Genomic DNA, 15,099 nt, shown 5'->3' on the forward strand with positions numbered 1-15,099 from the left:
TACAAATTTAATTATATCATGTGCAGTATTCCGAGCGTGATAGCGACTGCACGTTCCAGAGATATGTCGTAGATGAATTAGGTTGTTTATTCTCGGGCGATAAATCCGGAGAGAAACACAGAGAGCTAGTATTTTTAAGATAAATATACTTACGCCTTTATTCGAAAGATACTAGAAGGAGGGAAATCATGAAGAAGAGAAAAATGAGGACATGTCGCTTGTATACAGAATTTAGATGCAGAATTTCAGCTTTTTATTCTCGCGATGAAAGCAAACATAAATGCAAATACGCATTGTTATCGATTTATTTATGGAAGATTTATCGTATATTGTAAAGATTATTTCAAATTGCGCGAATATTTCGTTACTGACAGGCGGATCTTGTATCTATTTAGATTTTGATGAGTTGAAATTTTGCTGCACTTGTTATATATGTTTACGTTATTTAGACATAAGATATTCATGTGATAAAATAAAGCTTATTAATTTTTGAACAGGAAAATCTTCGACAGCACATCGCATTTAAACGTTTGATGATTTATTTAAACATTTATGGAATATGTTTATCCAGTTTTTCGTTTTCTTTTTTTTTTTATTAATCTCAAATTCCATGTAATTTGTATTCATTACTGTTGAAATCGCAGTAATACGATTGTTTTGTGGACTTTAAAATAATGCATTATAACGTTTCCTTGCTGCGCTTTTGTTCTATAAGTGTTGTTATATTATTATTTGCGATCATCTGCACAATAAAAGTCACTTCAATCGGAAAGAAAGTGCGTTTCGACTTTCCAATTTCTAAGAATATTATTCTGATTTCGAAAAATATTATTATTAAAATACTATTGCATTATGAAATTTGCAGAGAAGTCTTATAAATCACATTATGTATTGAAGAAGAAAATTTGCATTTCCGGAAGCAACAACAATTAAATAATGACATTTGAGAGATTATAATCATAGCGAAGATTTTTGTTCTCTAATAATGCGCAAATGTGTTTTCTAGGGATTTAATATTTACTTGGCAAAATATTTATGAATACTACACCAATAAACATGATGTATACGTCGAAATTTACAAGATATCGATAAAACGCGTTTGTCACCGATTAAAAATAGACTGATGGTTAATGAGATTGTATCGTGCGAATTATTATGATTGCGAAGACGATTTGGAAATATGAAGACCGTACATCAAAACTCACCCAGAAGCAGAAATCAATCAAACGTAACGGGCCTTTTCGTGGCAACGACGCCACAATTGGTTCTCACATTATTATGCTATATTTTACTCAATGTTGTTCATTATTTGATTGCTATTTAACGTTGGATAGCGCTTGATAAAGTATTTATTCGATGTACGAGAGAGATGCAGTGCAAATTTTTGTTTTAGAATTGGAGCCGACGAAAGATGTCCTTTCCATCCTTCCTTCCCTGCGTTTCTCCCCTAGTCCCCCAAAAAAGAAACGCAAGATTAATTATGTCAAAGGAGTGGTTGTGATTCCTTGATGTATGCGTTCTTTTCGTCCGAGATTCATATATTATATACAGATATTATATTTGTAAAAGGTTGACCGGTCGCGATTCGACGATATTTTACTAAATAAATAATAAAATGAAAGGCACTCTTATGGGAGGAGCTTGTGACTATCGTGGATTGTTACATCGTTCGAATCGCCGATAACGGAACACGCTATGCAATGGCATCCTAGAGATGTAAAACTTTCAGATAATAAATATGCATATTGTTGTACAAACCTTTCTTTCAGCTTATTCTTCCCTGGCTCTTTAGTAAGAAGGTAAGAAATCTTTTGCGTAGCAAGTTGATTTTTAAATATGTACAATATATACGGTGACCATATATCTTTTATTGTAAAGAACAGTTCTTTATTTTAGCTGTCCTTTAAATTTATTTGTTTCTTTAAAATTCAATTTTGTCCTTTATTTTGACATTACGGGAAATTCTTTTCTAACGTCTAATGTCTATAATATTATATCAATGAGCAAATTTTTACGGAAAATACTTTACAGTTTTATGCATATAAATATAATTTGTTTTTGTTAATTATATTTCTTAATTTTTTAAATTAAATCTATTCAAACTAGAATGTGACTTGTTTTCATTTTTTATTTTGAACTTTTTATTACTTCAGATTAAGGGTTTGTTCCAATATAGTTGAACCAGTTTCAAACTATCAGAAAACTGCGCATTATCGTAATTTGATTATACTGTGCCATAAAATTTTATAATGCGCAGATTCTTGTCAGTCACAAACTAGTTTGAAAATATATAGAAACAGCCCTAAAATTTTCAAATTTGTCCTTTATTTTCTTTAAAAAAATATGATTACCGTAACAATATAATATACATATATATATTTTTTTCTTGGTAATACTTGATGTTTTTTCTCGATGTATATATGTATTTTTTCTAAGGAGATGTTAAATTTTTTGATGCCAAAATTATTAAAAAAAAATAATTAAATCTAAAATTTTTTTCATTTTTACACAGATATTACATTACTAATTTAGAAATAATCGAAATATACTTTCAAATTGTTATTAAATCGAATATATATTTTATAGTTATTTTAACTTGTCAAAATTAATAATGAATTATAAATTGTCATAGTTTTATAATTATTCCTGGAAGGAAAATAAGATTGGATAAACTGATCGATAATAACAGATTCTATAATAAAATTTTGGCAGTGTTTATTTTATTTCAGATTATGGATGAAAGGTACAATAAATCATATGATATGGGAAAAATAAATAAATAAATAAAATTTCGTGAAAATATACATTATGATAGAGACCTCAAAATTCTTTCGGGACATGATGTAATTTTTCTTTCTTTTTTTGGTTGACCTTTTTCAGGTACTATTTTGTTCTTTTTTCGTCGTTTTTTTTTGTTTCACGCTTTCCGTGTGCACCAGGCAGTCATCAGTGAGCGTGAGCTGCAAAAAGAAGAATGTTGATCAAATATAAAAATATGGAATGACAATCACGTGCACTTATGGAAAAATATTTAAATGAGAAAGATAATATTTGAGAAATCACAAATCATTGTCGCAATACGAGATAAGCACAATTCTTGATTTATATGTATTATTTTTCCATAAGATCTTATTTAGAGATTTCGACTGGAGGAAGTACACAAACTAAAATGATATGCGACATTAAGATCAATGCAAGATTTTTAGAAATCGAAAATTTGACATTTGCCATGCTTCAATTAATCTTTAAATTATACATGCATTATACATTCTCCTGTAGAAATCTTCAGAAAATTTAGCAGAATGATTTCATAGAACTTTTATACAATGTACAAACATTAAAAAACTCAGGTTTTTACACGTCCTCGTATGCGGTGTAATGTTTCAACTATTCTGGTGGCAGTTAGTCATTTATAAATACCATATAAACACATTAAGATATTACATTAATATTAATTGCTAAATATGAATCTAAATTCAATCACAGCAAACTAATCTGGCAAATTATAATTCAAACTATTCTACATGACATTTAATATATTAGCTATATCTACTATGTCGAACAGAAATATTACACCGTGGACGAGGCCCCCTAGTACTCGTCTGGGGGTATTCGGACATAAGTATTTGATACACAAATGTCTCTCACCGGAAAAACTCAAAATACATATATACACATTAGTCAACTGAAAATATACGTACATGAAAAAAGTAAAATAATAGTTCGTAAAATATACACTGAGAGAAAAATATACTAAATTTTAATAAATAATTGTTTGAATATAGTACTAATACAACATTTATTTACGAAAAATAAATATTTGTTAAATAAAATATAATAATAGATAAATCAAATTAATAGTTTTTGTACCAAATAAATATATATTTACATTTAATAAATGTTCAATTGGCACTATATTCGAATAAATATTTATTAAAATTTAGTACATTTTTTTCTCAGTGTAGGCTCTCAAATCATGTACAGACCGTCGTGATAGATGTTGATTGTAAAACAACTTTATGATTAGATGATTATGCTACCGATTATGTGAGGAATTAGGATGATGTTTCGTTAACAAAACCCTTCGGCTACGACGCTTCTGGACTGCCGTTCCTGTCTTCGAGGACAGCCAAGAACGATTCATCTTTATGCTAAACATCGATCCCACAAGCGGTGAGTGCTATATGATTTGCGAATGCTAATAATCGCGAATGACACGTTGATTTTTAACACTAGAAGATATATTAGCTTCCGTTATGTTAAGAAATTGTGTCATTCTGAGATTCTATTGTATATTTGTTACCGTAACTTCCATAAAATGGACATATTTATAATTAATTTTTTTTTAATTGATGGAGAATTGATTAAGGAATAAGTCCATTGTATTTAAAAGTCGATAGCATTAAGGAACTTCGAGATATATAAGTTCAAAGAAAAAGAAGAATTCAGAAACAAAAATCTCGATTTAGCAATCTCAATTACATTGGGGTTTCTAAGATCTCAGTGTGTCATAGCTAAGATTAAAACTCTTCTAGTGTTAACAAATAAATGTGGCGAATGTATGTCATGCAGCGATCTTAATTTGCATCATAACAGAGATTTTTTTTTAATCACTGTACAAACAACTATTTCACCACTGAGACAGACAGATATTATCGGGCACATACCGCGTGTTCGAGATTCTGTCAGCGATTCCTCAGCCGGAGTAATGGCTCGGTAATTAATAGTTACCACAAGGATTAGGGAACATTCTTAAGATGCATTCTGAGGAAAACATTTGGGAAAAATAGTCGAGTTAATATACACGAGTGTAATCGGGATTACGCGAGAGGAGGAACGCATTTCTTGATAGGACTATTGATACAATAAAGATTTACAAAAATGAACAAACACGCGTGGTAGCCCAAGGGTTAAAAGGCCCGAATTCTCTCTTATTCAAACAGCCGTCGTAACACGGGCCTATTAACGATATATAATATACGCTGATCACTTATTTGTTACGTTCTACTTGCATGTTAATTAGCCAGTGTAATACGCTTTAATGTGGCGCAAACGAGGATCGTTTTTTGGAGTGTATCGTGTTGCTATTATCCCCGCCGATTCTGATTGAGATTATTGATTGTTTGACTTATTAAACGAGTAAATAGGGTGTGAGGGATTCAACACTTCGACCACTTTAATCTCTTATCGCTCACTTTTTTTGCTTAATACGTGGTACGTTTATTATACCACGGGCTGGTAAAGTGAAATCGTGGAACTGGCTGCGAATAATAGTAGTATAACGCTCCTGAAATGATAGACATTCGTTTGCTGTAGCATCGGTTTCATTATATTAAATCTGCATCGGATATTCTCGGTTTCAAGTCGATAGAGTCGAGTCGATAGAGTCAATAGAGTAGAGTCTGTCGTTAATCACTTGTTTTTGGTGAGATTTCAAACAGGACAAAAATAGGAAAACGCGTCTAAAAGATGTCTGAAGGATATTTGCAATGTTAAGACACCTTTCGGACATTTTTTTTTGGAGATTTTTGTTGATATTTGTACGTTATTCACTTTGTAAAAAAACTATATAACGTTCACCTTCTAAAGAAAAGCAACTATTTGGCTAATTAAGCAAGAATAAAATTTCGCAGTCTGTTGAAAAATGTGGAACGCGTTCAAAAAACAAAGTTGCCCGAAATGTCGACTTCGCCAGTTTTTGGCACCAACTGTTCTCAATTTTACAGTTCGACGAAGCTGATGGCACGGCTTTATGCCTGTGCCAAAATCACTAGCAATACAACCAATGTGCCAAATATCTCCATATGGTCGCGACGGTTTATATTTTTGATCGAGGTGACAAGTGAAAGAATATTCTGACCTGTTTTCCGACGTCTCGACTGGCGATGACTTCTATCACTTAATTCATGCTCGAACCAACTGACTCAATTTTTGAGAGAATTTATTACATACATATATATTATATGTCTATATATATATATATATATATATCTCGATAATGATTTTTAAATGGCGATCGCCATCATTTTTTAATTTTTTAAATTCTATACAATTTAAATTTTATACATTCAATCGTTTGCATTTATTCGTTTTGCGTTGAAAAAAAATTTTATATTTTTCACGAATTTTAGAAGAAAATTTATTGATCCTGTAATTAAAGTATAATCGAAAGAAAAGTTTTCGCCAGTAGAAACGCTTTCCTAAATGTCTAATGACTTTGATAAGTATGAAAAATTATCAAAATCCATACCGAAATTATGCTATTCTACTGGTAAAAAGATAGACGGCTGACAATGAGTATGAGTTCCAATAGCTCACGTATATTACGAAAACGAATGAAAACGAAAAACACTTCCTGTGCGAAAAATATCTCGTCTTCGTAAGACTGTGTTTAAACTGTAATTTAATAATGCATGTTAAAAAGTGCATGTTTTAAAAAAGTGCATTATATTCTAGACTACTATACTTTACTATTTGATGAAAATTGTATAAAATTTTCGAAAAGTTGAGAAATTATAATATTCTAGCTTTTTTGCATCTATAATAATATTATAATAGTATTTTTTCTAAACATTTTGCGATAGTAGTCTAGAGATGTGTATTTGCGATTACAAATGTTTTCTTAAAAAAATTAAAAAACAAGTAATCGCAAATACATATATTGCAATTTACTGACTACAGATCTATGAAGAAACTGTTCATCAAGAAATTATTTAAATATTTCACATGCATTTTTGAATTTGGTGGAGAATTAAAAGTGTTATTTAACATGTTATATTTAACATATAACATATTAATAAATATATCGTGATAATAATCTAGCGGAAATTTTGCAATGCTTCGATATCTTTTAATAGTATCTGTAGTCAGTGTTTGTCAACGACCAATGCTACTCACGTCATGTGAACTTGTCGTTTCGCAATCGTCATTTATCATTTACATTTTTATGTTTGAAATAAAATTATTATTACTATTAAATATAGTTTAATAAATATATTATTATTGATTTATTATTAGTCTAATAATTGAGTTGGCATTGATCTTTGATTAGCTTGAAAAAGAATACGAACAATATGTTGCTTAAGTCAAAGGGCTAAGTGAATCATACATACCGAAAGGCCTGAAAGGATGTCGGCTCCATAGATAGCTACGTTTAATTGGACTGAGGTAACTGTCCCTCAGAAAGAACGGTGTGCGGTATTGAGCGTAACTCGGAATATAGGGCGCGTAGCTTGGGTACCACCATGGGTCCCTAGTAAACGCACTGATAGGTGCCATCGGTGATGGTTCCAGGAGATCGAAGAATGGCTTCTTGCGCAGCAAGATCGACGGACGTAAGAAGTAGTCGTCCAGGAGATTACCTGCGCGTGAGACGAATTTAATTGGAATCAATTGCAGACTGCTTCGCGGATGGCGCTGAGCTCTTGCCGAGGTAGATAGATATTGTTTATAAATATATACTAGTTATGTAATGCTATACACTATGCTGTAAAGCAGCCTTGGTCTTCTCTTGTGAGCTAGAATGAAATATTATTAGCAGTGATTGTTTAGCAAATGCTATCTTTACGATTTATTTAAAGCTGCTAGAATGAGATAATATTTTTATTTGTAAGATAAAATTTAAGAAAGAAAAATAAATTTCTTTATTAAAATTTAAACGATTTAAATCTTTAGGCAAGATTATTAAATTCAATAAAATCTTGAGAAATAAAGTTTGTCTTGTTTTTATAAATATTAGGTGTGGGAAAAAGCGTGGAGTTTTTTTAATGCCATCTAAAAATGCCACGAACTTTTTCCCACACCTAATTTATATTGTATATATACGCGAAAAATAGAAATCAATTTATTATCACTACTTTTCCGATTTCTCATAGTTCGAGAAGAACACAAGAATATAGCAAATTAAGAAAAAATAGTATTAAATTACCATATTTTTGTGGCAATTTAATTTAATTTTTATTAAAATCGTATTATTTCATTCCTTTCATGATACAAAAATTTAGAAGAAAATAATTAAATATGTTATAATATAATTGTATATAAATATTTTTAATTAAAATAAAAGTAAATTTTATTTTTTAAATAAATATAATTTAATAATTTCTTTTAAGTAAAGCGATCAAGCTATTATACTGACATAGCTTTTTATACAATTAACGTAAAATAGTATTGTTTATTATTAGTAATGTATATAATTAGCCAAATTGCGATACAGTTATCGAATTAAAATTCAAATAATATTTTTATAAGATTTCTAAAATGTTTTTTAAGTAGAATTAATCATTGTTGACTAATATAAATTCTAAATAATTAAATTAAATATTTTGAGCACTGCTATAATTTGTTATTGTATGTTACAGAGAACCGTTGAATTAAGTAATATTTTTGCGAATGTTGTGTAAGTACAATGAACTCTAATCTGAAAGGAAGAGAAGGCTTAGAAGGCATCAGGCGAAACAAAATCTTAGGATAAGTTATTTATATATTTTATATATATTATTTGTTATTTTAATTGATTATTTCTTTATTTTTCAATTTTATATTCAAATTTAAATTAAAAATTAGAATAAAGACTTATTTCTACAATTAGATTTTTCTATTTAATTAAGAAAAGAGATTTTATAAAAATTATATATTCTTATTTCGTATATTTGATCATAAAGTATATAATGTAATATAAAATGTAATGAGTAATACAAAATAATTATTATTTAAAATATAAAAATATTTTGCTAATTTGAACGTTGCTATTTTAATTAAAAAATTATTTTTTTTACAATAATATTAATTTTTTTTTGAGCGCTATTATAAGTTTTTCGCATATTTAGATATAAATTAACATCACATTATAATTCCGCTACTGTGCATCACATCGATAAGTCAAATTAATTTTTAAATTGAAGTAATGAATCCAAGAAAATTATGTTAAATATATATAAGATGTGAATGTAGTAAATTAGGAATGATACACTAAGAGAAAAATGTACTTAATTTTAAGAATTAATTGTTTGAAATTAATAATATGACATTTATTCGACGTAAAATAAATATTTGCTAAATAGAATATAATAGATAAATCAAATTAATGATTCTTGTATCAAATTTATTTACATTTAATAAATATTAAAGTGGCATTTATTAAAATTTAGTACACTTTTCTTTCAATGATGTAATTAAAAAAAATGAGATTTATGTAAAAAATTAGATTTATATTACATTTATATTAAGAATATAAAAAAATAAATACTATTTATTCTTATACAATACATTGATTTTTTTTATCCTAATTTTTTATAACCCATTCATTTATGTTTGTTATTATTCAATGCGTCAATTTTATATGATATGTCAGATATAATAGATCTGAATGCTGTACAAATGATATATTTAGTATAATATTAAGAAAAAACGTGTGCAATTTAGAAATTAAATATTATATTTCTCTTTATACTCACCGTGAATATCGAATAATCGTTTCGTACTGAGAGGTGGACTTAAGTGACGAGCCAGAAGTGGTGATTTGCTTGGGTAAAGTCTGTCGATGTCCGCCAAGCGGTTCAGATGATCATTCCAAGCCTTCTCAGCATCGAAGGATTTCGCTGTATCGTGTAATTTTGCCATTTGTGAAAATGAAAGCAAGAATCAGCTGATTTACAACTTCGTTCAATCGTTTTTTTTCGACGAATACGTTGCGAACACCTTTCGTGATTGATTGGAATATTAACATTTTTTACAATTTTAAAATAATTTTAATTGTATATAAATTATGTAAATATTTTTGCTAAAACATTTAAAGTTGTGTTAGATCAAAATTTATTTAATGCATTCGCTACGTTTCGTCCGTGACAGGAAATATATCGATTAATTTATATAACGTCGAGAATCCACGAAAATCTCATATACTATTTTACTTTTAATATACAAATATTTTATGTAGATATTTGGTAAATATTGGAATTATTCCGAGAAGTTTACAAAAAATTTATCGGATTTCTCGTCGTTAAATTTACTTGAATAAAATTGGCAAGCGCACAGAGGAATAATGCAATTAATTTCATGAAACTAATTTTAAGAATTTATTAAAATATTAAAACTAAATATAAAATCATTTTAAAACTATCATCACTTTAAATATGAACAATATTTAGAAATTTGTTTATATATTATTATATATGATTAAATATTACTGATTACTAAAAAATCTATAGCATAATAACGCTTATAAATAAATATAAATCATAGAGAAGTTTTCTATACTATTTTAAAACAGGATTTTAAATTTACGTTCAATTTTTTTTCTATTACATTTTTGTTTCTAAATTGAAAATTAATATTTTTTTGCAATATTTTTTCTTGTTTTGAAGCGCTGTGGTTTAATGAAACGGACAAAATTTGATAAACATTTTGAGAAATGTCATCGGACAAAATTTAATAGAAGAGTATTTTAAAATAAGCTTTATAAACTTTCAAATACTTTTTAGAAAAAAATAGTATGATGAGTTTTCGCAAAAATGTCGAATTTTTTTGTTGTGTAAAATTTTATTGTTTAAACATTTACTTTATCTTTTAAGATTTTTAACTTTGAAATTAAAGATTAACTGAAAAAAGACCAAAGAGAAAAAATTATTATAATGTGCTAGATTCAAATAAATTTTTTCAAAATTTCTTAAAAACTTTCTTCGATCGTTAATTAATTTTAAAATTAATTTTTATACAATAAAATTTTATATAATAAAAAATTTAATATCTCTGCGAAAAATCAACATATTAATTTTTTTAAAAAGCATTTTAAAATTTAAAAAATCTACTTTAAAATATTTTTCTACATTACATTTTGCCCGATAATGTTTTATACTTTAAACTGCAGCGCTTCGAAGATAAAAATATTGCAAAAAATCAATTTTCAATTTAATGTAATTTAGGAACAAAATGTTATAGAATAAAATTTAAATGCAGACTTAGAGTTCCATCTCTGCGTTTTAAAATGCATGATCGAAAATTTCTCTACCATTTTTTTCACAGAAATATTTAATTTTTCATGAAATACGAAAAGACAAAAATATTAATCAAAATGTTTATAGGCGTTACTGTACAATAAAATATCAGTATGTATATAAGTTCCTTTTTGCGCTGCCACGAAAAATATATCGAAGAAAAAGACACGCGGATTTAATTTAAAATTGTCTCTGAATAACATATATATTTTTTTCTATTTGAAAAGGATCAATAATTAATATAATATAATTAGTATAATACTTTTCGATGAGAAAATTAACAAAATCTCATATTCATACAATTCGCTAATGTGCGATCGATTGTTCTGATAAGATCTGAGATAGCTTTTAAAATCTATTTTAGAGCCTAATAGAGCATATCAGTTTGAATTCATTTGCATATGGCCCAAAATTTTTGCCAAATTGATCTCTGTTTTTACGCTCCATTTTCTCTTCTCTTAGTGTTTTAGCGAGTAGGCGTTTTAACTTCTAATTATTTTTGCAATATTCGTTTTTTTTTTGCAATAATAATAATTTTATATTAAATACATACATCATGCACGAAACACAGCAGGTATTATTAATTATAATATGAGAGAACTATTAAATTAAAATAGAGGAATTATTTGGCATAATAAGTTATCTTTATGTGAATATATTGTTCTGAAAAAGTACTAAAAATTACAAATTGTAACGCATTTCTTGTTATTTTTGCGTTTAATTAGCAAATGACGGCTTTTTAAAATATAATGAGCAAGTAATTAGAAACTTTGATTTGCGATGTACTAATTTGTAGAGACACTATTTCAAACTTTCATTTAAAGTTATTATTCGGTTCACCTAATGGAAAATGCGGGAAATTAAAATGCTAGGGTTTCGTTCCTGTTTTTCATATCGTTGTAAGCCGTGCGCGTCTACTGTAAATTTTTCTTTCTATCGTAAAAAATCTATTAACGAAAGCTGGCGTAAACTCGTGTTACACACGAGGCTATGTACAAAAATCAGTTGTCACAAAAAATAGCATGACGTCACGTAAAATGAAAAAAAAACATACTAACCTTGTGAGAAAAAAGCTGCTTCAAAAAGTCGGTGACGCAAAAAAGCTGCGGCGGTTTGTGTCGTCAAAAAATGGCTTGGTTATCAAAATTCGTAATAGAAAAGAAATAGAGAGACGATGATCTGTATTGCTAAAAAATGCGATTTATATGCCTTATAGTTATGATGGCTACATTATAGTTATGATGATTTATGTACCAAACTTTCTTTTTGTGTAATTATTAATTGTGTGCTCAGCACTACCATTTTAAGCTAATAGAAGCTTGACATTAGCAGTAATTATCGATATCAATAAAGTTGTCATTATTGAGTTTTTGAAGTTTTCGACTGCTTTATAACGTAACACCTCTCGTATTACTAAATATTAATCTAATGTTTTTGCACATGTTATTAAATTTATAATCTAAAATTAAATATTTGCTGATCATTTAGTACAATCTTTCTTAATAAAACGATGATTGATATATTAATAATTTCCATTTCTCTATTTTAAATCTTCTAACTTGTAAGCATTACTATTATATTCGGAAGGCATTCTACGTGAAAGGAATCTACCTAAAAATAAACTGTTTGGGATCTTTAAAATAATCATGAAACGATGTATTGTATAATATTGAAGATAAAAGAATAAGCATTACATGCTTTGCAAAGATATTAGAGGTAATCGTTCAAAAAAATATCTTTTTATTGTTATTTGTAACTAAAATTACAAAATACAACGTTTATATATAAATTTTTTATAATTTTTCCCATACTTTCAGATGAAAAAGTTAATTTTAGTGAGATAAAATAAATAGTATGGAAAAAAATCAATTTTAATTTTAAGTAAGTAAATAAATAAAAAATTATATCTACTTTTAAAAATCCGAAAAAATTCTTAAAAATATTCTATGTAAGAATACAATAAATAAAAGAAATTTTGGGATCGCTTGAGATATTTTTTTTCAAACAAAATTCGTTTACGAATGAATCTCACTATAACTCCAAAATTTTCTCTATAATATCGTATATATATTAGAGCATTTTTGAGAATTTTTTCAGATCATTAAAACTAGATATAATTTTTTATTTATTTATTTAAAGTCAAAAAATTGATTTTTTTCGTACTATTTATTTTTTAACTTAAAATTTATTTTAACTATTTTCTCTAAAAATTTACTTTTTATTTGAAAGTAGTAAGGTAGGGAAAAATCAAAAACTTTATATATATAAACATATTTTGTAATTTTACTTAGAAATAATAATCAAAAGAAAATTTCTTTACATGATTACCTCCATATTTTGGGTGCAAGGCATATAATACTTATTTTTTTTATCTTCAACATTATATAGTATGTTCATTTATATGTTTTCATAACTATTTTAAAGACAAGCAGTTTATTTTTAGGTAAACTCTTTTCACGTAGAATGCCCCATGTATAAGTCTTTTCCCGTTATCAATGCTTCAATGACTGACAATCCATCAACTTTCTGCCATTTGTCGTAAGTCAGTTAATCGATCACACTGTACTGAAAAAAATTCATGTAATCTTACATGGAAATTACGTTTGTTTATGACGGAAAATTATTTAAATATGATTGAAAATTTACTTAAATTATAAATTTTCAATCATATTGAAGTAATTTTCCATCAGAAACATGTAATTTCTATGTAAAATTATATAAATTTTTTTCAGTGTGCCTAAATTTTCTAAGCTTGAGAATAAATTACATAAAGTCCTTCGTTAAAGATCGGTACGTACTAAAATCCAGGTAATCCGACGTAAATTATGTACAGTATTTGTGACGATCCTCTATGAATATTGCGACGATCCATATATGTCCATGTAATCATCATAGATTAGCAGTCGTTAATTATGCAATACCAGTCATAAAAAAATTATGTTTGGCAGAGGTGGATCACTTAAAAGCTAGAAAAAGGGTATTAAGGAGATTGGGGATCGAAAACTAATGAAAGAAAAATACATGCCATATCCTGAAAAAGATAGAAATTTCTGGATCTGGTAATTAATTGCACGTTAATTTGTTCATTGTTAGTAAATACGCGTGCATGTATTATTGCCGATTAGAGCGTGTATTAAAAAGAACTTTCGATTTTTCTTTGCATCACCTTGGATCTCCTATATTTGTGTATTAGATCATAAAAGGATCTGTTCTTTATGTTTATTAAAATACAAATAATATAAGTATGTAAAATTAAAATAAGTATTTAGAAAGATGATTTCTGTAAATTATATTGGTGTAAGTGTACTTTTAATGTACTTGTACTATTTTTTATTGCGTATATATGCATTGATAAAAAGTAAAAAATTTCTGTGAGAAAACAGGCGACAAGTTGTATCTGAAAAATCGGAAGCACAAATTAGAACGCGAAAGCGTCGAGAGAAAATTTCCAGCTTTTTCAAGTTTTGGCGGCCATGTTATATCTCAGTTTATTTCTTCATTCAAATTTTTTTGAAAATGAAAATTTTTCCGCACGTCGCTTTTTCGCTAGCTCTGCTCATACAATACGCATGATTTACGTATATGTAAGTGTTATTCCTTTTCAGAACTACCATACGTCCATCACACACTCTGTGTCAATCGCAATTCCACTTTGTTTTTATATAATTATTTACTAATTTGTTATATGATTGCGTACAGTATGAATGCTGCTTAAAGTAGTATGTATGACAATCAAGAAAAGTCAGCTTTTCCACCGCTTTATTCCATTTTCTATTCGCTGTTTTACATCTCCTTTTTGGCTCATTCGCAATTAAGCTGCGACCTGCACCTCAGCTGCAAGAGTTAAGGATTCCTGAATAGTGCATGTGTGCATCCTGTCCCTCTGATTATCTCATTTTGCAAGTTACATCAAGAATCGAAAAATAGACTACAAAATGTGTTACAAAAAAATTGTATAAATAAAACGAATATTTTTTTACTTTTTATAAAAAACATAAAGTGAATGTAATAGATATTTTATTATGTTTAAAATAAATTGTTTATGAATAATTTGAAAAATTTTTGATATATTGTAATTATTAATATAAATAATAACATTATATAT

General features: G+C 27.7%; 1 protein-coding gene across 4 annotated transcripts in view; it reads right to left on the reverse strand.

Moving 5' to 3' along the window:
• Positions 1-2,699: 2,699 nt before the first annotated feature.
• LOC108687899 overlaps positions 2,700-15,099 on the reverse strand; it is a 25,911-nt gene continuing 13,511 nt past the window's right edge. For 2 of the 4 annotated variants that reach the window (XM_018193923.1, XM_018193924.1), the window contains exons 5-8: positions 9,456-9,599; positions 7,113-7,361; positions 5,196-5,287; positions 2,700-2,960 (exon numbers count right to left, since the gene is read on the reverse strand). In XM_018193923.1, the coding sequence (XP_018049412.1) occupies positions 5,205-5,287; positions 7,113-7,361; positions 9,456-9,599 (476 nt within the window). In that variant the 3' untranslated portion in view covers positions 2,700-2,960; positions 5,196-5,204. Of the gene's footprint in view, positions 2,961-4,667; positions 4,765-5,195; positions 5,288-7,112; positions 7,362-9,455; positions 9,600-15,099 lie in introns of all 4 variants that reach the window. The other 2 variants (XR_001931762.1, XM_018193925.1) reach the window with 2 other exon arrangements.

The sequence above is a fragment of the Atta colombica genome, unplaced genomic scaffold (assembly GCF_001594045.1).
Source record: "Atta colombica isolate Treedump-2 unplaced genomic scaffold, Acol1.0 scaffold22, whole genome shotgun sequence".
In the NCBI taxonomy this organism is placed as follows: domain Eukaryota; kingdom Metazoa; phylum Arthropoda; class Insecta; order Hymenoptera; family Formicidae; genus Atta; species Atta colombica.